The sequence below is a fragment of the Lepidochelys kempii genome, chromosome 4, assembly GCF_965140285.1.
Source record: "Lepidochelys kempii isolate rLepKem1 chromosome 4, rLepKem1.hap1, whole genome shotgun sequence".
NCBI lineage: Eukaryota > Metazoa > Chordata > Testudines > Cheloniidae > Lepidochelys > Lepidochelys kempii.
Window position 1 is genome coordinate 132,582,494 of NC_136383.1, and position 24,073 is coordinate 132,606,566.

A 24,073-nucleotide genomic window follows, 5' to 3' on the forward strand; every position below is an offset into this window, starting at 1 on the left:
GTTTTTTCTTGTCGTAATTTTAATTTTAATTTAAATAAGATTAGTTCTGAAAAACCAAATGTATTTAAATTAAAAATCATATTTAAAAATCTGTTTTATTATTATTGTTATTTTAGTTATTTTATTTTATTATTTTAATAATCAATTCTTATCCACCCTGATTTCATCAATATAGTTATTCAGTGCATAACTTTTATAATTGTTATTTTCATCTATCTTTCCATAACTGTTGTTCTTTAAGATGAACTGCACATGTCCATTCCACTGGAGGTTTGTTGCATGCAATTGGAGATTCTTCCCTCAGCAGTAGCTGTTGGGGCAGCACATGTAGCTCATGCCACTGTACATATTGCCTCCAATCCCCTCAGTTCCTTCCTACCAGAAAGACTCCAGTGGAGACGGTTATCCACCAGAGAGTGAAAAGCTGAGATAGCTGTCAAATGGACTCTGATGGAACTACACGCTAGCTCTTGTTGTTTCAGGAAGAGGTGAAAGTCTAAGATACGGGAAATGGAATCTTGGACTGCGTGGATGCCTCTTTGTATAGACCAAATGGAAGATCTCTTCCATTTACCAAGCTAAGTAGATCTAGTTGAAGACTTTCTGCTATTTAAAATAATTTCTTGTACTCATTTAGAGCAATCTTGCTCTAAGACTGTCAGCCATGAAGCAGCTATCAAGTGGAGGGCATCTAGGTTGGACTGTAGATGTCCCGGTAGATGTCCCAGGAGATCACATCTTCATCTCTCGGAAGCGACAAAGGGGGTATGACCGACAGGGTTACACATCTGACTGCAGTACCAGGTGGGTGAAACCAGTACTAACAAGTAATCCCTGATCTGCCTCAAAAGCTTCAGGTATAGATGATACCTCCAAGGGCTCCTGACACTGTTGTGACACAAGGTGTGCTAGTCCTGGGATCAGTCTCAATGGGCCCTTTCTGGGCTCTGGAGTCAACAATATGTCTTGGCATGCAGACTATATATGGGGATGCCTCTTCTTTGAGTGCTCTTCAGAGTCCTTGGCTCCAATTGATGTCTTGCCTGCAGATTTCGATGTCCCCGGTACCGAGTTTTTCAAAGACTCACAAAGTCTTTTATTTGGTACTGATGAGGTGGGTCTGTCTATAGACACAGCTAGAATCGGCAGAGCACTCCTGAAAGACTTGGACATGCTCAGTATCCACTCCAAGTGGGAATGTTCCAATGGAGGGTGAAATGCAGACTCCATGACTAAGTAGTTGAGCCTGGCAGCCCTGTTCTTTTTGGAACAAGGTTTGAACCCCTCTTCAAATGTGATATTTGTCATCTACATGTGCTCCCCCAAATATTTAAGGCCGCTGGGGTAAAAGTTGCTCACCGACATAGGTTTGCCACATGAGCAACAGGCCTTGAAACAGGGAGAACACAGCATGAGTTCAGTACAGGATCGGTACCCAAATGGGCACCAGAGACTGCACATCACTAAGAACTAAACTAAACTTACTCTAATCTCTAGCTATATACAAAATACACTACTCTATACTAAACTAACATGACAGATACTATAAATACAAGAAGAGAGGGAAGACTTTCAAATGCAAAGATAACAGCTCCAACAACGGTCACTGGTGGCAGGAAGGCACTGAGGGGAGTCGGGAGCTGATTGGGCCTTTATACTGGTGTGCAGTGGCAGGTACCAGAGGGCACTTGTGCTGCCCCAGTGGGTACTGCTGAGGGGAAAATCTCTGACAATCATGCACGAGGCATGCACACACCTACAGTGGAATAGACAAAGGCAATCACTTTGAGAAGAACTTGAATATTTTAGCCTACACTCTTTTTCAAAAGGTCCTATATCATTTTCAATGTGTCTCCTACGATTCCATTTTAGTGGGAGCAAAGGGCTGACAACATTGACCATGAGATGTCACAGGAACAGAATTCCACAGGAAGACTTCCATACGTGGAAAGGAGATGGATCATCACTGTCAAACAAATTCAGAAGCAATCATTTTTGTGTAATATGTTTCTGTTAAAAATAAACGTACTGTGCTCAGAACATTTCATACTAGCAGGGCCAGTCATAAGCAAAGCAGAAAAGACCAAAAAAAAGTATGTGAAAACTGATGAAATATTCTTATAGCAAGAGACTTAAGAAGCTCAATTTATCTGGTTTATCAAAAAGAAGATTGAGCAGTGGCTTTATTATATCCTTTACAGGGAGAAAATACCAGGATTAACAGGATCTTTTATCTCCCTGAGAAAGGTATAACGAGAACCAATAGCTGACAGATTCAAATGATAAAGATGGCACTTTAAAAAAGAACAGTGAGAATGATTAACCACTGGAACAAATTACCAATGGAAGCAGTGAATTTCCCACTTCTTGAAGTCTTCAGATCAAAAGTGGATGCCTTTCTGGAAGATATGCTTTAGTCAAACACAAGTTAGTGGACTCAAAACAGGGTGGCTGGTTTAAATTTTGTAGCCTGTGTTATACAGGAGGTCAGAGTAGGTACTCTAAAGGTTCCTTATGGCCTAAAAAATCTATGAAATCAAGAAGTTGCTTACGGACCATCAGAGACTCTGAAATGTACAAACTGGTTCAATTTTCCCCTCCTGAAGCTAGACAGTGCATTGCCTCCCACTCTCATCTTGTTGCTAAACTATGAAAAAAATCAACATGTTGCTGCACTCAGCAAAATGGTGGTGGACTTCAGGGCACATGTTAGTTTCTATTGTTGGATAAAATGATGTTACAAAGTCACGTATAATTATTTATATTATGTACATTGGTCTTGCTGATCTTAAGCCCATCAACACCAAACCTGACCAAGGCAAATGCAGAAACCTGTGTATAAATCACTAGTCCCAACCAAACAGGAGCTTTACTGTTTTCGTCTGAAGTCTTCAACCATCCTCTCAGAGACCATGGAACTTTTCCCCTGGCAGACTTTTCACCCTTTAGTAAAGGCTACTTTCTGCTGACCTATTACTGCCTAACAGAGTCAGCCTGCTATAACTTCGCCTGACTTCCCTCTCTATCAGCAGGACCAGAGCGAAAGATAACTCATAACCTAATTTGTCACCCCAACTCAGCATGTTAGGATCTTGCAGATTTTAAAAGAGCCCTCCACATTGGCAGCAGATTTATCTGTCTAGGTTTGTCAGGAGAGTTCATTAACATGTTAAATGAAAGCCACACCCATGTGACATTCCCCTGGTGTTATCTGGACCGGTGATCTGCTAGGTCACTCCAATCCTCAACTCCGGGAGCCAGCCTTACCCTGCTCTACTGTGAGAACCCCCACTCCCAGGTTGTTCTCGCACAGCCTCAAGCATGTAAGCTGCTCCCAGCTACATGAGTGAACACTTTTGGCCAGCCCCTGCTTGGATTGTGCAAGCAAATGATGCTAGCCAATATTTCCAGTCCCAGACACAAGCCTATTTCCCCTTGTTTTTTCCTACCCCCCCCCCCCCAAGACGTTCTTGTTAAACCCTTGATTTGTGCTGGAAATGGCCCACCTAGATTAACATACACAATGTAAGGAGAATGGTCACTTTGGATAAGCTATTACCAGCAGGAGAGTGAGTTTGTGGGGGGGGGGGTGTGAGAAAACCTGGATTTGTGCTGGAAATGGCCCAACTTGATTATCATACACATTGTAAGGAGAGTGATCACTTTAGATAAGCTATTACCAGCAGGAGAGTGGGGTGGGAGGAGGTATTTTTTCATGTTTTGTGTGTATATAATAAGATCTTCTACACTTTCCACAGTATGCATCCAATGTAGTGAGCTGTAGCTCACGAAAGCTTATGCTCAAATAAATTGGTTAGTCTCTAAGGTGCCACAAGTACTGCTTTTCTTTTTGCGAATACAGACTAACACAGCTGTTACTCTGAAACATGTTGGAGTGTCCAGTTATGCCCACTGTATGCTGCAAGCTTATATGAGCTTGTCAATTTAACAAAGACATTGATATGTACCAGGATTGTTAACCCAAGGGGAGTCTCTGATCACTTCAAACCAAAAACGCTGCTTCAGGTAGAACAAACAAACAAATGTATTAACTACAAAAGATAGATTTTAAGTGATTATAAATCAAAGCACAACAAGTCAGATTTGGTCAAATGAAATAAAAGCAAAACACATTCTAAGCTGATCTTAACACTTTCAGTGCCCTTACATACTTAGATGCTTCTCACCAAAGGCTGGCTGGTTGCCCTTCAGCCAGGCTCTCCCCTTTCATCAGCACTTCAGTCACTTGGTGGTGGTGTCTGTAGATGGAGGTGGAAGAGAGATAGCATGGCAAAGTTCTCTCCCTTTTATCATGTTCTTTCTTCCCTCCTGGCTTTGCCCCCCCGTTCAGAGTCAGGTGAGCATTACCTCATCCTAGTCCCAAACTGACCAAGGGAAAGGGGGTGACTCACTCGAGAGTCCAACAGATCCTTTGTTGCTGCCTAGTCCAGTGTCCTTTGTTCCTGTGAGGCTGGGCTGGGTTTGTCACATACGTGCCCTGATGAAATGTGAACTGCCCCTCTACTCCTGGAGAGTTTTGCCTGGGCTTGTTTTAAGCCATGAAGACACATTTTCAGCCGTATAACTATATGCATGAAATTACAACCTATAACATTACTATAACAACAATGCTCAGTGCATCATGAGCCTTCTGAAGACACCCGACATGACAAACTTTGCACTGGATATCACACAATCAAATCATAAGGATGAACACGGTGAGAACATGGGGGTACAGAGTGACATAACCCATTTGATCACTTCATAAATCTCAAAAGGTCATGTAGCCAAGGTTTACCTTATCCTGGGTTGTCAAATGTAATTTGAAGAAAAATATAAAATACCTTTTTGTCCCAACATATAAAGGGCAAAACAAACATATTACTGGTGGCAGCAATTTTGCTGGAAAGTGACATCATTCAACATGAGCAGTATGGGAGCCTCATATAAAAAAGATCATTTAAAAATAGAATTTTTGTTTAATATCAGTTTTACTTTCACTGTAGAAGCCAACATTAATCTCAAAAGAAAGCCTACCCCTTGTCCTTCAGACCACTCCCCAAGGTCCACCTCTGCCATAATGTCTGTAAGAAAACTGCCAATTAATAATGACGTAAGGGACAAAAGGGGATAGTTGGCATTTACTTTATATATAATTGTTAGAAGAATAATTGCAGATTGTCATTATCTATTATAGCTATATAAAATTGTATTTGTCTGATTTTATTCCTCTCCCACGATTTTTTTTATGACATTTGTCTTAGACTGCAAAGACTCTAAAGCAAGAACTCCTGAATGTGTGTTTGCACACTGCCTCGTGCAAGGAGACTGCCTGGGAGCCCTTTAGCACTACTGTAATAAAGAATAACCATACATTGAGATATAGCATCACACTCAAGACAACAGCTAACTACTGTACAAAAAAATCAACTTACCTGTGTAACAAGGGGTTCCAAGAGCCTCTCTACTGTAAGAGTCCTGATTTCCAAACTTTTTGGGTCCCATTTTAAAATGATAGGTGAAGTTGCAGAAGTCATGCTCCCTAGAAGAGACAAAATCACATAAACCTATGTAAATTATTCAGTCTGTGTATTTTTAGATATTACATAAAAAGGAGTACTTATATATTCTATGCACACAAGATATACAGCAAATATTCCTGCATCACTTATCTACCTCCCATATGTACACAAGACCCACAACTAATTTCACAAAATGTTTGAATTAATTCACAAGGTCCCTTTCCCGCTACATCCTCACTGAACTCCTTCAACACCCACTTTTGTCATGCTGCCTACATTTGATCTAGTTGCAGTGCTGCCAACTCTTGCAATTTTATCATTAGTCCGGCAATATTTGATGTTTTTCTCAAAGCCTCTGCTCTTGGAAAAATGTAATTATGTGAACATCTCAGCATTTATTTACAAAACGAAAAGGAAGTGTACAGCCTCCACTACTGCAGAGAACAGCTTGAAGATGTGAACCATAAAGGCTCAAAATCCAGAACACTTATAAAAAGAAACAAAATGTATTATTTTTAAAAATCTCATGATTTGGTGGGGAGAGGCTAACTCAGAATTTTTGAAGGTTTGGGGTTAGCAGTACTATGTTGACTTGTATAAAAGCTAACCATTTGTTGTTCCTCTTCCTCTAACCTCTGTCTACCTAGCTGTCTTTAGACAGTGAGCTCACTGGGTTAATTTCTGAAAAGTGCCTAGCATAGCATGAGCACTGTCACATAAAAATAATAAATAATAATAAAAGTAGCAATAATAATGTTTTACAATGTCTTGTATAGCTGAGATCAGAATAATACCTTCTATATTTAATTAACCCGGACATTTAAAATGGTTTTCTTAATCCAAACTAATTACTGCCTACACTAAACCACAGAGGAATGTATTTGAGTAATATGAAAGGCATGTTATAATTTACAAAAGCAGAGGCATTCAGGCACATACCCTGAAATGTGCAATCCATAGCACGTACTTAGTACTGTAAGTATTGCCTACCACCAGACAACATCTGATGGAGGGATTTGTAATAGGAAGGACTTGCCCTGTATGATTCAGGAGAGTTGCCGTGCCCATTAACTACCACTCAGAACCATAGGTAGGTAAATGCAGATCAAAGGCATTTCACAAGAGACAAAGAGATATTTATCTTGTCCACACACTACCTAAAATATATCATAAGCCAATACAAAAGCAGAGTGTAATACCACAGAACCTAACTAATCCATGCTCCTTATAATTTGCAGATGCAAAAAGAGTCCTCTCTTCTCTCTTGTTTGCAGACATTTTGCAAACTGAATGTTGGTGTGAGCATTTGATCAAGATACTTACAGGCTACATCTAGTGATGCTTAAACCCATATTGGTCAGCTCCAATGCGGTCAGACAGGTACTAACAATGAACCCTTAAGAGTTTACTTTTTTACACCCTGTAACAAGCAAGTGTTGTCATTGCCAATTACTGAATTCAACCAAAAAGCAATTTGAGACAGTTCATGATTATTTCTAATCTTAATCCAGATAAGATTTACAACCTCCTTTCTCCCCAAGGCCTTTCCTCCCTATTTCTTTCCTCCTTCTTGCTGATCAACAGTTTTTCCTTTGCACCTAAATTCACAGTGGACATAATTTTTTAGATAATACTGGTATGGGGGGTGGAAAGGTCAGTGTTGACTCTTTTTTTAAGACAGATTCTCTTTGTCACATTTTAAACCATCTGGAGGCATCCTTATTGGTCAGAGGCCTTCCTTTTAGAAACTTCCCCTTATTTCATTAGTTATTCTTTGAACAAAAATATCATTGACATTGTTAATTCATTATGACCAGACTATACTCCACCTAGCAGAGCAGACATTGCTAGAAGTTTTCTGGATCCAGTATGTGAAGGAAATTGAAATGTTTGCAAAAAACATTGATGGGAAATTCATTAATCTGAATCTTGATGGGTGGAGCAATGCACACAATGATCACATAATATGCACCTGTGTGACGACATAAAATGGGATTATCTTTTTTACAGAAACAATTGATGCATCAAGAAATGCCCATACAACAGACTACTTAGAAGTAGTATCAGTAAAAGCTGTAACAAACTGTGAACAAAAATTTAAGTGTCAGGAGTGCAGCTTTATCAGAGAGAATGTTGTAAATTTAGCAAAGATGAGGAGAAATCTAGAAGAGGACAATGAAGGGAACCTGAAACTTGAAGGGAATCTGAACCTTGAAACATATGGGTTCAGTGCTCATTTGATTAATCTTTTAGACAAAGACTTAAGTACAACTCCGGGAATAAAGGAAAATGTCAAAACTGCAAAAATACTTCTGTAACAACCACTTTGCTTCAGCTTCACCAAAGAGAGCAGGAGGATGCAAATTAATTCTCCCCTAAGATGTATGATGGAATTCAGTGGTTGACTGTTTTGAGTTATTAAGGACTGGCCTATTCCGATGACAATTTGTGAAGAAAATTGTGACAAAACATATGGAAATAACACAGCTAAAGTAGTCAACATTGGACTGAAGAGAAATGTAGAAGATATGCTGAACATACTGAAAGCTATTTCTGTAGCCTTGGACTAACTGCAGAAAGAATGCTACTTCATTGCTGATGCTGCTGAAATTTGCAAAGCGCTTCAAGAGACACTGAAGAAAGAAACACCCAACAACAAAGGAAAATTGCAGGCAGTAAAGAAGCTGATGGATCAAGCAATTAATCTACCTCATTTTTTTGGCCAATATTCTCCCCCCCAAAGTATCAGGGTAGATTCCTAACTGCTAAAGAAGATGATGCTATATGACATGGACATCTAATAATCATCATTGTCATGCCAACCATACTAAATTTAAGGGTTCAAGGTGAACCATTCAAGCTGTACATGTTTGCTGAAGAAGTTTTAAAGAAAGTCACACCACTGAACACACCACTGGAAATCACTAGCTAAGCACCTGGAACAAGAGTCTGTTGAAGTGCTAAACCAACTTTTGACAGCAGTAGCCTCTTCTTCAGGCACAGAAATAATATTGTCTTCATTTGGATTAATTAATTTAAAGATGAGAAATCGATTGGGAGTTGAAAAAGTAGGAAAACTCGTCTTTCTCTTCCAGTTTATGAATAAAAATGAGACAGGAAGGAATGAGATCTACTAGTTTTAACAGTTTAAAGGACAGCTTAAATAACTTAAAAGACTGTTGTCTCACTTTCAAGAGACGTAGGTGAGTAGAAATTTAAGCTACAGTCATTTTCATCTAGGCATATTTGAAAATTTCTCCAGGTTGAACTGAAATAATCAGTTTAATACACTGTCTAGTAAATAAGCAGTATATAATTCACTATTTTCTAATATACTAAAATGTACTATAAATAAAAATCTTAAAATATTAAGCTATATAATTGCTTAAATAAATGTATATGGTTATAGAGTACTGTTCTAGGTAGCAAAAAGATGTATCAAATCTAGTATAAAGACGCCATTTAGTTGTGAATCAACATGTTTTAATGATATCAACCAATAAGAAAACACCTGTATTTAGAAAATAACAAAGTACAAATGGAAAAATTGATTAAAATCAAGGCTTTCCAATTTGTGATTTAAACCATAACTTAAATTGCCTTGCTTTAAATCAATCTACCCTGATTGCAAAATCAACACAGTTAAGCAAAACAAACAAAAATGTTAAGTTAAATAATTATTCATTCTATTTCATTAACTAATGCCACCTGAACAATTCAAAATGAAAAAGAAAGTGAATAGGGGTTACACTCCTGAGCATAATCTGTTAGGATTAAAGATTTTCCTTGCAACTGATAGGGAATTCTTTCCTAGCCGAAAAAAACAGTCAAACAAGGAATAGGTTGCATAATGACAGCTTTCAGTGTAGCAGCTGTGTTAGTCTGTATTCGCAAAAAGAAAAGGAGGGTTCACTTCAATGAAGTGAGCTGTAGCTCACGAAAGCTTATGCTCTGATAAATTTGTTAGTCTCTAAGGTGCCACAAGTCCTCCTTTTCTTTTTAAGGAATAGGTTGTTGATCATATTCTGTTCACATATTCTGCTATCTCTTCTACCCAAACAAGCAAAAACATTACTTCACATATTGTATTTAAACACAAGAACCTCACAGCCCTGAAGTATTGCAGTGTACTTAGGCCAGATGGGACACTGGCAGACCAGGAGCCAGCTCATGCCAAGGCCCCAGGCCTCACTGAACATTTACAAATGCATAGCTGGAAACCAGATAGATGCTGCATGTATTTTTCTCACTCCACTATGCCCCATGTTACAATGTAACAGTGAACACTTGCATTGTATATATCCCTGATAACTGAAAGTGCTGCAGCCTGGGGGAATTACGAAGGTTAAGATTTTGTCACGGTTATCTTTAGTAAAAGTCACGGACAGGTGGCAGGCGTACAAAAAGAAAATTAATGGGAGCCATGACCTGTCCGTGACTTTTACTAAAAATAATGAGGGGAGAGAGGGTGGGGTGTTGGGAGGGAAGGAATGACAGCTGGAGCCCCATGGTGTGGACTGACAGCCCCAGTCCCGCCGTCATGGTGGGGATGGGTGGGGGAAAGCACAGTCCCAGCTTCAATCCTGACTGAAGCCATGGGGCAGGGACAAACAGCAGCAACTCCAGCTCCAGCCACACCTGAAGCCATGGGAGGGGAGATGCACAGCCCAGGGTCTAGAACTGGCCACAGCCATAGGGATGGGGGGGGGGATGCACAGCTCCAGTCCCAGCTGAAACCAAAGGTGAGGGGCTCACATCCCCGACTCCCGCCCCAGCTTCTAACAACTGAAGCCGAAGTCATGGAGCTCTGGTAAAGTCACAGAATCCATTACTTCTGTGACCTCCATGACGGAATTGTATCCTTAACAATTACACACCTTCTGGTGGGGGATTGTGACCACCTGGATGATAATCACTGAGCTAACAAGGTAATTGGGGAGAATATAAGGAGAGGAAACAGGAAGCAAAGGCAGCTGAGGAAGGAGCTCAAGAGGAGCTCAGAGGGTGAGCCTGGGCTGAAGAATTAGGGCTACAGGGAAGTCTGTCCTCGCTATAAGCCCATGTTGGATGTTCTGGTGATGTAAGAGGGAAATATATGCACACCTTGGTGAAGGATAAACAGCCTGCTGTGTGTTTATGACTGCGGAACCACCTGAACTAGTGCCCTGTGACACACTGTAACACGCTGTAACACTCTGTAACTAAGTAACCCATCAAACACAACAAATGTGTAATGCAAATGAAGGACTATAGCAGGAAGGTGCGAATCCCTGCATATTTCAAAAAAATAAAAGGTCATGTGTAACCATCAAAGACTCTAAATGCTTTCCTCTCTCTCTCTGCATCATCAAAGAAAGAGCCCATGTCGGTAGTGACTCTGTCAACTTGTTTTTCTGTGACAAGAAGCTATAAGTATGGACACAAGGAAAAAATCTCCATCTCTGGACTGTTTGGATTCTAACGGGGCAGAATAACCAAACAAGAAGACAGGGATCCCCAGAATTATTCTGGGTGGCCCTGAGAGACTTTTGAGAAACGGGCAGATTACTACATCTCTGCTACCATTTGGAATTATAGACTGTGACGCACCTGTGCATATATTTTACCTGCATTAATCTCTCAATAACTCTCATTTCTTTTTCCTCATTAATAAACCTTTAGTTAGTTTGCTATAGAACTGACTACCAACATTGTCTTTGGTGTGAAATTTAGGAAACAAATCAATCTGGGTGAGTAACTGGTCTGTTGGCATTGGGTGCAGCCTGATTATTTTGTGGGTTTTGGTGCAAGTGACCATTTATCACACAGACTAGCTTGCCCAGTATCTAAGGGGACTGTCTGTGACTCCATTTTAAGACTATTGCATTACTTTACGAGTTCAATTTGGTACTGTCTTGGTGAAATCAAATTATAGGACATACCAACAGTTGGGTGTCTGCCCTGAGGTAGGCACTCATGGCCATAAGCCACTCCAGACACCATGACCCCACATTTGTGCCACCCTATTATGTAGAAGGAGGAGAACCTATGCTATCTGTCAATAGATGATAACCACAAGACTTAATATTATTAATATTTTTGTTTAAATATAAAATATTATTTTTTAGTGTGACAGAGAAAAGGTTCAGGAAAAAGTCTCTCTTTTCATCTTACTTTCCCAGCTCAGAAAGAAAGCCAATATTTTCCAAGAGAGAGATGGTGGTAGAAGTAATATCTTTTATGTAAGCTCAAAAGTTTCTCTCTCTCCAACAGAAGCTGATACAGTAAAAGATATTACCTCATGCACCTTGTTTCTCTAATATCCTGGGACTAACAGGGCTTCAACATTGCAAACAATCTTTTCCAAGTTACTTTAATTTTCTTGCTTTTCTCCAGGAGTTTCTGCTTTGCAAAACTTTCCATTTTGAAAACCTATATTGACCATGTAGTTAGATAAGCAATAATCCAATGTTTCTTGAAACTGAAGTTAGTTTGGGTGTAAACACTTATAATTTACAGGTATGTGCTGCTCTTTATTCAGAGTAAGTTTCACTGAACTAAACTATGACCAGCATCTTTCTAAATGTTTATTGGAGAGGACATGCAGTTCCTCAGTACAAAACCTGACTGAAAAACATTCACCATTGTTCCACTGACTTTGATTTAAAGTTCAGACCTTGAAGCATGTTGTCAACAGTGGAAATCCCTGAGCCAGAGAGTGTGATGAGTCATCAGAGGCAATTACCTTCTGATAGGCCCCATGCCAATCAACTGGGTCCAGCCAATCACAGGCAAAGACCCACCCAAATGATCCCAAGGTAGATATATAGGCTCTTAGGGGAAGCAGTCTCTTCAGTCTACTCAGCATCACTACCTGGTCAGGAACACTCCCACTGCCAGTAGTGTCAACCCACTGCCCTTGCTCCTGCTCCTACTCCAGTCTGTGTCCGTTTCCATAGTAGCGTGGGCCCGTGTCAGTGCAGAATCCTAATGTCAGTGGAATTCTGCATGGGTAGTCCACACTACCCTGAGCTTTTAAAAAACAAAACAGACATATTTTACTGTATGTGAGGCTTTTTCTTTTCCACTCATGGAAAACAGGGAGGAATCAAACTCGAGTCTACCACACTACAATGTGTTGACTTCATCCATAGTGTAACGATCTTGGGGTTCATTAAATAACAAACTAGTGAATGGGAAAGGAATACAACCTTCATAAAATAAACTGGAGAGCCTCTCTGCTGAACTGCTGCACACAGCCATGCTATGTTTCCAATTCTAGTCTCCAGGGCACATCACCAAATTCCCACATTCACAACACTATCCCTTATGAGGGAGTGTGTCCAAATCACAATCTTTCATAAACATCTCTCTACACATAAAGAAAAGGAGTACTAGTGGCACCTTAGAGACTAACAAATGTATTTGAGCATAAGCTTTCGTGAGCTACAGCTCACTTCATCGGATGCATTCAGTGGAAAATACAGTGGGGAGATTTATATACATAGAAAACATGAAACAATGGGTGTTACCACATACACTGTAACCAGAGTGATCACTTAAGGTGAGTTATTACCAGCAGGAGAGCGGGGAGGAAAAAAACTTTTGTAGTGATAATCAAGGTGGGCCATTTCCAGCAGTTGACAAGAACGTCTGAGGAACAGTAAGGGGTTGGGGAGGGGGGGAAAAACATGGGGAAATAGTTTTACTTTGTGAAATGACCCATCCACTCCCAGTCTTTATTCAAGCCAAAGTTAATTGTATCCAGTTTGCAAATTAATTCCAATTAAGCAGTCTGTCCTTGGAGTCTGTTTTTGAAGTCTTTTTGTTGAAAAATTGCAACTTTTAGGTCTGTAATTGAGTGACCAAAGAGATTGAAATGTTCTCCAACTGGTTTTTGAATGTTGTAATTCTTGTTGTCTGATTTGTGTCCATTTATTCTTTTACGTAGAGACTGTCCAGTTTGACCAATGTACATGGCACAGGGGCATTGCTGGCACATGATGGCATATATCACATTGGTAGATGTGCAGGTGAATTAGCCTCTGATAGTGTGGATGATGTGATTAGGTCCTATGATGGTGTCCCCTGAATAGATATGTGCACACAGTTGGCAACGAGCTTTGTTGGAAGGATAGGTTCCTGGGTTAGTGGTTCTGTTGTGTGCTGTGTGGTTGCTGGTGAGTATTTGCTTCAGGTTAGGGGGCTGACTGTAAGCAAGGACTGGCCTGTCTCCCAAGGTCTGTGAGAGTGATGGGTCGTCCTTCAGGATAGGTTGTAGATCCTTGATGATGCGTTGGAGAGATTTTAGTTGGGGGCTGAAGGTGATGGCTAGTGGCGTTCTGTTATTTTCTTTGTTGGGCCTGTCCTGTACTAGGTGACTTATGGGTACTCTTCTGGCTCTGTCAATCTGTTTCTTCACTTCAGCGGGTCAGTAATAGCTCACCTTAAGTGATCACTCTCTTTACAGTGTGTATGGTAACACCCATTGTTTCATGTTCTCTATGTATATAAATCTCCCCACTGTATTTTCCACTGAATGCGTCCGATGAAGTGAGCTGTAGCTCACGAAAACTTATGCTCAGATAAATTTGTTAGTCTCTAAGGTGCCACTAGTACTCCTTTTCTTTTTGCAAATACAGACTAACACGGCTGCTACTCTGAAACCTCTCTAAACATAGTTAGTGTTCTACCAAATTCATGATCCATTTTGGTCAAATTCGCAGTCATAGGATTTAAAAAACCCGAAATTTCATGATTTCAGCTATTTAAATCTGAAATTTCACAGTGTTGCAATTGTAGGGTACTGACCCAAAAAGGAGTTGTGTGTGCGTGGCCGGGGGGGTTGGGAGGAAGAGGAAGCGGGGAGTTGCAAGCTTATTTTGTAGAGTGGGGGGTTGCATTACTGCTACCCTTACTTTCTGCACTGCTGCTGGCCAGGAGTCTAGCTTTCAAGACAGAGCCTCCTCCAGGAGCAGCGCAGAAGTAAGGATGGCATGGTATGTTACTGGAACCTTAATTTCTGTGCTGCTGCCTGCAGAGCTGGGCCCTGTCAGCAGCTACCACTCTGTGACTGCCCAACTCGGAAGGCAGCATCTCAGAAGGAAGGGTGGCATGGTATGGTATTACCACCCTTACTTCTGTACTGCTGCTTGCATGGCGCTGCCTGCAGAGCTGGGCACCTGGCCAACAGCCGTCGCTCTCTGGCCGCCCAGATCTGAAGGCAGCACAGAAGTAAGGGTGGCAATACTGTGACCGCCTAAAATAACCTTGTGACCCCCTGCAATTCCCTTTTGGGTCAGGACTCCCAATTTGAGAAACTCTGGTCTCCCCCATAAAATCTGTATAGTTTAGGGTAAAAGGACACAAAAGACCAGATTTCACAGGGGGAAGACTGGGGGGGGAGGGGACCAGATTTCACCATTCGTGATGCGTTTTTCATGGCCATGAATTTGGTAGGGCCCTATACATCATATAGCCCTTTTCCTTCCAAGTCACACAAGTTTCCTTTTAACTACTACCTGGACTACAGTCCAGGTTCCAAGTTAGAATGCACATCATCTAATTAAGTTTGCAGCTACGTAAGGGTAACAGGAAAAATAGTAATTAGCTTTCCATATGTAAAGCAATACTCACTGAACAGAATAAATATATAATTTCCTAGAAAGATGGGAACTAAAATACTAGATCAGACCTGTGGCCCATTTTATCCAGTATCTCAGTCTCAGTAGTGCCTAGCACCAGATGCTTAAGATGAGGTGCAAGAAAGCTGTACTACATGTTATGTCACCAGCAATAATGAAGTGACAGTATTGGAGGAACACAGAGCGGTACTCCTAACACGACATTTACTAGTGGAAGGAGATAATTGTAGCATGAAGAAGGCTTGAAACATAAGGCTTTGTATGTGAGGCCTTGTATCAGAGGCCTCATACCAGGCCTTACTACAATAATGTCAGGCAAAGGATACTTGTTTATTTAAAAAGGAAGACACAGGAAGGACAAAGCAGAAAAATAGAAATAAGAGTAACAAGAGTTGCAACAAGCAAGAATGAAATAATACCTTAGTCCTTTGATAAAGGCTTACATTTTCAAAACCCAGTGGAAATATGAACTAAATCATTCTCAACAGTCCTGTGTAGTAAATAGGTAATATCCCAGACAAAAACAACAAACAAACAAACAACAGTTCATTCAGAGTTAAGTTTGAGCAGACACACCGCTAATGCATTTAGAAAATTCCTTAATGGAACATTGCAGTTTTAAAAAAAAAAATCATTGGGAGGCATGAAAGTGCACAGTTCAGATAAACTAAGCAACTTGAGCTCTGCTTCCCTACTACCAGCAACCTCCCATCTCTCACCTAGCGGAGCCCTCATATATGTTGTGACATATGGTTTTAAACGAATCAATCTACAACACTTTAAATCCGTTTTTATAAGGGATTTGAGAACTCCACATCTTATATTCAGAAAAGCCATGCTGTTTAAAAAATGTATGTGGCATGTAGTAAATGTGTTCTAAATCTGATTCTCTGACCAAAAAGGGTGATCTTTCGCCACTACGCTATCTTTTACTCTCAGAGCGTAAGTCACAAACTAAGTGTTCTCTGCTTACCTGATTTATATTTGTTAGTAGAAAAATATTTTAAAAAATATAGCTACCCTATTTGGAGGCACATGTGTTTTAAGAATCTATGTTTCCTCCTCCAAGGAGCTTAGCTTCTGTAGATCTCATTAGAGTGTAAGTGACTTGCCCAAAGTCACACTATGCATCAGTGCAAGAGCCAGGACTGGGACTCAACAGATCCTGGTTCCCAGCCTTTTCCTCAATCCAGTGGCCTGTGCTACCTGTCACAATGGGTAGGGACAGACCAAAAGAATCAGACTTGACGTAGAGGAGGACACAAAGTAGAAAGAATCTGAAAGGTAATTGTGCAAGAAGTAGGGGAAGAAAACAAATTCAGGGAAATATGAAAGGAAAGAGGTAGACAGGAAGAAAGAAAGATACAAACACAGAAAAGGAAAAGAAGATGACAGAAGTAGGCAGAGAGGAGAAACAACCTGTGGGTACGAGCACCTGTCATCAGTCACTGACAAACAGCACAGCTGTAAGCAGATCTGTCTGAAATAACAGCAGTTGACATTGGAGGCCCAAACCACCTTACCTAAAGAAGAAAATTAAAAGATGGGACAGGATGGTTTGGAGGGATATTTGTCTCTGTTTATTTGAACTACACATTTTTGACATACCTGTTTATTTTGTTTCTTGTGTGTGCTGCCTTTTCTCTCCATAAACTTAAACAAGAAAAATAACCAAAACATGGTTACACACATACCACACCCATACACATGAGGGTGGCAAGGCCAACTGCTCAAGTCAATGACAATTAGAGGGTGATTGCTTGACTCAGAAAGGAAAAACAATACGGTCAAGTTGTAGGTGTTTAATTAAATTTTTTCCAACTAGTTTTTCAATAGCCACATGTAAGAACATAAGAACATGTAAAATTCCTAACTCTATTTTTTTTTCTGCCGTGCAACATAAGAATGCACTTTTGTACAAAGAATAATTATGACCATCGAGAAGAAAAGCGCCTCAAAAGTACCTAGGGTTACTTAGGCTTAAGTCTCATTTTGAAAAGCACCTAAGTCCCATTGAAAGACTCTTACATCACTTAGACACTAGACAATTTTATCCTGGATCACTAGCCACTATTCATTCACACAGAGCAGCTTAGCCCCATCGGCTCCTACGACCTCAGATGGAAACCTGTACAACCTATTCTAATGGCTGTAACAGACCAATACCTCTGAGCTCACCACCACTCTTGGTTCACTTGGAACCAGACTGAAAGCTCATTGAAGTCAATAGGCTTTGGATCAGATCTTTGTGAAAAATGATATTGAGAAATGGATTACTGACTGGGTTGGGTGAATTCATACCATATGGTACAGTCTGACCCTAGCACGAATTGTCTCCCCTCATAGAAGCGGAGGAGACCCTCAATTTCTATTTATTGCTAGTGAGCACCTTCATGAATATCAGATGTTCTCATTATCTACATATTTCACAGTATGGACCAGTTTTCAGACACTTTTCATCATTTTGTGGCAATATCAATGCAATATTCCCTCTTCTTTTAAAGTAGGTAGACATAATTTGTGGATTAAGACAACCAAAAGGAATATCTATTTCATTTTCACATCTTGCACCAGATGTATGCCGTTACTCAGTAAGCATGTTTAACTACTGGAGATTTTTTTTATTCAAAATATCTAGCTATTGGCATTTATAAAATACTTAGTGTAGTAAGCAGTAATTATCTTTGCTTTAAAGTGGTTGACAATTTGTGCTCCAAATATCATACAGTAGACTAATCCAAATGTTAACAACTCCTACAAGAAGCCCTTTCTAAAATGTAGCCTAAACCTTTCCTGCTCAAGCTTTTATTTGTGAAAATATGAGATCCCTTCCTTACAAAGTATCACTGTGCCTACTCCTAAATTCCTGTACTAGAAAACTTTAATGAAATCACACCTTAGTCTCTCTGCATCTCTTTCCTCAAAAAAGATTCCTTCCATTCTTTAGGTCAACCTTCCATATTGTCCTCCTCTGTGCTCTCTGTAATAACTAGAGATCTTTTAAATTAAGTTACCTAAATTTCATTACAATGTTCCAGAAATATGCAGAAGTGCCATGCAGAAATGCAAAAAACAAAACAAAAAACCCCATTTCTTTAGATTTAATATGTATTCTTTGTTTAAAGCAACCTATCCCCCCTATTAGGATACGGATACTGCTCATATCACCTCTAAATGCCTTTTTTGCCTGTCTCATTAATATTTAATTGGTATTTCATGTTTTTGTTCTTCTCAGCCCAGAAACAACACATTTCCTGAATTTAAAAGAATATTTTAGTCATCTGACAATTTACCCAACAAGTCCAAAAGCTCCTACAATTTCACTATATCCACCACTGTGTCAACTATCTCATGCTTCAGTACCATCTGCAAGTATGGATGCCACACAAATACAGTAGTTCAATTTTCCAACTCAGTAATTAATTTGTTAAAGAGGATTGCTCTCCACACAAAACCCTGTGGGAACCCAATTGTCATTTCACTCCAGGAGGATTTTGTGCCATTAATGATAACCCTCCTCACTGTTCCTGCCAACTTGCACATATTTTCTCATCAGTGCTGATATCTAGATTTATCATCTTGTTCAACAATTGTCTGTGGGGCAACTTACTAAAAGCCTTATTGAAATCCAGGTAACTCACATCCACTGCCATGCTTTCGTTATTTTTTTCGCTCCTTCAAAGATGTTAGATTTCTTTGACCTAATCTATTCTTAGTGAGCCCCTGCTCAAGAGAGCCTAAACTCTCATATTCATTTCTAAAGCACTACGCCAGGATTTGTCTTTGATGGAGTCCAACTATGCCATTCTATAATTATTCACTTCTCTCCAGCTAATTTTTTAAAGTAATATAATCACAGAAATTAGAGATGGAAAAGACTCATTAGATCTTGTAGCCTGACTTCGTTTTCCCATACTGACAGGAAGTTTGCCTGATATTCATCTTAACTTTTCTGTTTGTTTGTTTTTTTAAATTTTAATCACAATTCATCATGGGAAGCTCTTGAATTCTCATAAGCTGTTTTGCTCCTCTGGTCCATTGGACCATTCTGCCCTGCTAGGGATTTGATCAGGAGAGTGGTTTTATAAGCCACTTCTGAAATACTGGTTTCAGAGTAGCAGCCGTGTTAGTCTGTATCCACAAAAAGAAAAGGAGTACTTGCGGCACCTTAGAGACTAACAAATTTATTTGAGTACAAGCTTTTGTGAGCTACAGCTCAATAAATCTGTTAGTCTCTAAGGTGCCACAAGTACTCCTTTTCTTTTTGCAGATACAGACTAACACGGCTGCTACTCTGAAACCTGTTGTTATGCAAGGCACTGAATTTAGCTGTATGGAGTGGAAATCTATCAACTTCATGAAAAAACTCATACAGATACAGTGACATGCATCCGATGAAGTGGGCTGTAGCTCATGAAAGCTTATGCTCAAATAAATTTGTTGGTCTCTAAGGTGCCACAAGTACTCCTTTTCTTTTTTTCTGAAATACTGGAATACAACTTGGGAGCAACATCATAGCTGTATTTTGAGAAGGAATAAAGCTGACTAAAGGGTGTTAAAGCTAATGAAAGTATTGTTTTCTCTCGTATGGGCAGTCCGCTATCTATTGAAAAGATACTTGATAAAGCAGTGAGCCAGAAAATGCATGCAGTCCTCTTAATTTAAGAGATAACTATCCAGAGATGGAAGAGTGCAGACAATGTGCTAAATCAGCACAGCCAGATTGGTCCTTAATTTTATTTTAAAAAATAAACTTTGGAAGAATCTAATTTGAAGAGGATGCATTTGTTACACTCCTGGGTTATTGGTCTACAAGTATCATACCATACATAACTATTGTGAAAGGGTCCCCACCACTACAATCACTGGTCTGATACAGTCAATTTGCATGCTCTTTCATTCCGTTTGGCCATACCTTATTCAATAAGCAGCAAGGTAAGCAACTTCAAGGAAAATGGTACCAATTTGTGCCTTAATGAGGAGTTACCCTTACATAGGACTTGTTGTACTGCAGCCATTGCTGTGCCTACTGCAAACCAAAACACTGAGGGGGCCTCTGGGCTCAAATGGATGGGGTCCATGATGACGCAGTGACACCATGGAGCTATGTGCTGCTACCTCCACCAAGTCCAGAAATATTATGTTCATCCTATTAGCTTGGCTCCACCCACTTAGCTGGTTTAGAAAATTGGGGAAATACGAGAGGGCTACTTTCCAGCAGGGAGCCAACAAAAGTAAGTGGGATACTTCTCAACAGAGAGCTGTTATGAAGAGTATAAGATTACTAAATACACTTTGCTACAAATGCATCTGATTCTGAAGGTATGAAGAGGACTGAAAGAAAATTTACCCCAGAAATAAAGGCATGAGAAAGAAACACAGAGTAGTTCAAAATAAATTATTGAAAAACTAGACAAAATGAAGACTTGACCAGAGAGGATTTCATAAAGAATCTGCATTCAAATTGCAAGTAGGTTCACTTTGTTGATATTGATATTTAGTGGTTCCACTGAACATAGATAGGAAAAGTTAAGATAATATTATGCAGCCAGCTGAGAAATTGTGGAGAAAGGGAGTACATAGTACACTTAAGCGGCATGAATTGATTTAGGAACAAAAAAAACAAACAACCCCCCTTTTCACCCCCCATATAAAACAAACAAACAAACAAACCCAAAGCTCTCTAAAGTCAAGTGATAAAGCTGCAGTAAACTAGCCCCAGGCAGGAGCAACTTCTACAACTGCAGCTGTAATATTATAGCAAAGATGAGCAAAAATGAGCTTCTAATAAGTCGCTAAATTATTAGCAACAAGGCTGGTTCCACTCAATACCAAGATTTACATGCATTGTACAGACACACCCCTGTCTTAAAAAAAAAAAAAAAGAGAACAAAATACCAGCAATATCTCTGTAGTCACGACAGGTTTCAGAGTAGCAGCTGTGTTAGTCTGTATCTGCAAAAAGAAAAGGAGTACTTGTAGCACCTTAGAGACTAAGAAATTTATTTGAGCATAAGCTTTTGTGAGCTACAGCTCATTTCATCGAAGCATAAGCTTTCGTGAGCTACAGCTCACTTCATTGGATGCCTCCGATGAAGTGAGCTGTAGCTCACGAAAGCTTATGCTCAAATAAATTTGTTAGTCTCTAAGGTGCCACAAGTCCTCCTTTTCTTTTCATAGTCACAATGTCACCCAAAATAGTCATGGAATACAATCATGAAAACAAACTCAAGGTTACAGTTTGTACTTGGAAAAAGAAAAGGAGTACTTGTGGCACCTTAGAGACTAACCAATTTATTAGAGCATAAGCTTTCGTGAGCTACAGCTCACTTCCTCAGGCTGTAGCTCACGAAAGCTTATGCTCTAATAAATTGGTTAGTCTCTAAGGTGCCACAAGTATTCCTTTTCTTTTTGCGAATACAGACTAACACGGCTGTTACTCTGAAACCTGTCAGTTTGTACCTGCTCTTACTTTTCTAATGTTCTTATACAAAACAACAGAAAGCAATCCCAGACAGAGAGGCAGTCCCTTGGGTAGGCCAGCCCCAGGCAATTTAGGACTTTGTAGGTCACAACCAACAACTTATCTCCACCTGTAGACAACAGGCTTTATCCAATATAGTCAATCCACTACCTTTCATCTGCAAACTATTTTTAAAAAAATGTATTTACAAAGTTATCCATGAAAGGTACTAGACAGGTAGCATGCATTCTTCAGCAATGTGTCTCATACCACATCTAGAAGGACCCCTTGGAGAGGTAAAGAGAAAGTTAAGTTACCATGCCCATTCACTTACCGCTCTGTTGAGATTGACAACAAAGTTGTCAATATCAACTATTCTGTTACTGATGCGGATACTTGTCCAAATAGATCATCAACAGCCATCTGATGGTAATTGTTCAGATTACTACAGATCTGGGCTGGATTTCAATCACTGACCTAGGGGTGAAGGTGACATTGTGATTACCAAATTATTGAGCCATCCCATCCCCCAAAACAGTTATTTTAATCAATTTTAGAAATAACTAGCATGTGGTTCCCAGTAAAACTACCAGTAATCTCATATTAAATAACCATAAACATCACAAGTCACGTAGTATATACATTTAATGAGACTGGGGAGGGAGCAAATAAAAAATGAAAATCGGACAACTTTGTATGTTTTATAACTACACAAAATGGAGCTGACAGTTCTGATTTTCCACAAGTTTATTTCTTGCATTTACAGCCACATCCATATTTCTGTTTAATAAATTCAGGCACTGTAAGATGCCTGCCTACATCTCTCTATCTGCTTTACAATCCATAGCTTGAACATGCTTGAAGCTTCCTCTAAACTTGTGGGTGGAAAGGTGCTTAATGCATGTGAAGAACGCTCCTGTAAAGTTCATAGTGTAGTTGTTGTTTGGTTTTTTTAAACTACCCCTCTATTTTTCTTCATAATACATAAATGCAATATATAACATTACCAGTAATAAAGATTTGAAACTTAGCTAACATGTCTATAGTCTAGATAATACTTAGTCCTCCATGAGTGCAAGGGACCAGACTAGATGACCTCTCGAGGTCCCTTCTAGTACTACGATTCTATGAATTCTGTTGATGATGCACAAGCCATAAAATCCAATATCTAGTTCAGTATTCATAATGATACTGGCTAAGCAGTGCTGATAGGAATAAAAGCAATAAAAACTTGATTTTAATCAGTAAAAAAGAAGGTGTGATTTAGAATATAACAGAAGGCGGATGAGTTGAATAAAATGCTACCATTTTTGCAATCGGTAGTATAACCATAACAGCACTTCAATTTCTCTTCCTCAGTTTCTTCCACGTACAAAACAGAGATTGTTACACCTACCTATTGTACTGACAGGAGAGTTGTGTAGATTATTTTATAAAATGCTTTGCAGATTTTAAAAAAATCTAGTTTTGAAGTTGAAAAGCATGATAAAAGTGCAAGGAACTTTCCTTTTTTTTGTTTGTTTTTGTTTTTGTTTCCCTAATTTCAGTACATGCTTCTGGATCTCAACCAACACAGTAATGCATGGACATTCTCAGCTAAATAAATACTAGGACTCTACTGGTAGAAGTGGCCAAGCCAAACAAAATTAAACATTCCCAAAATGTAAAATTAACATTACCTTCAAATATTTTCATTTCTTCCTCTAGCCTCATGGTTTAGAAGTGATATTTAGAGAGGCTACAGTTTTTTTTTAAATCTAGGAGCTAGCCATAGTTCTAGGAAGATCCCAAAATGTGAAATACATCATTAACAAATTTTAAAATAGCAATGAAATATTTTTATTCCAAGTTCCAATTACAGAAATACCAATATATAGATTCTTCCAAGAGAGAAAAAAACGAAAGACGTTCTACCCACTTATATCACAAAACCTCAAGAAATATCCTTCAGTCTCAACTCCTCCACTTATGGCATTCAATTTCCCTAAAATGCTTACGAAGAAAGATTTGTTTTGCAGCCTGCCCAGATGGAGCAATGAATTCTGGCTCTGGCAAACTAAGGAGGGTAGCATGAATTCTAAGGTTGAGAATCCCCCACAAAAAACTCTGCCATCCACTTCCTATTCATACCAAGTGAGCTTCAGCTAGAGTGTTGGTGGTAATACTGGTGTGGGGAGAGAGGCTCTCCAATCAAGTAACCAGGTGCTAAACTATTTAGATCTTTATACTTTGGTTTAAGAGCAGCATCTTGAAATTCACTCCGAAACATTTATCAAAAGTTTTGAATTACTGAGCCTGGTACAATTTGGAATTTTTCATTATTACAATGTTAAACCTCTCCCAGCTTTTACACAGTTATGTTTGAACCATATAAGTGCTACTGGCTTCTTCCTGCCTCTGCACCCAAACATTGCTATTGTTTGACTTTGTTTTATTTTATAATACAGTAGTTACCACGTAGTTTG

General features: G+C 39.5%; 1 protein-coding gene across 9 annotated transcripts in view; it reads right to left on the bottom strand.

The window, feature by feature from the left end:
• CTNNA2 (catenin alpha 2) overlaps positions 1-24,073 on the bottom strand; it is a 783,540-nt gene that overhangs the window by 681,934 nt on the left and 77,533 nt on the right. For 3 of the 9 annotated variants that reach the window (XM_073342921.2, XM_073342914.2, XM_073342913.2), the window contains 2 exons: positions 5,436-5,542; positions 5,038-5,084 (listed from right to left, as the gene is read on the bottom strand). In XM_073342921.2, coding sequence (XP_073199022.2) covers positions 5,038-5,084; positions 5,436-5,542 — 154 coding nt within the window. Of the gene's footprint in view, positions 1-5,037; positions 5,085-5,435; positions 5,543-21,942; positions 22,086-24,073 lie in introns of all 9 variants that reach the window. The other 6 variants (XM_073342917.2, XM_073342920.2, XM_073342919.1 and 3 more) reach the window with 3 other exon arrangements.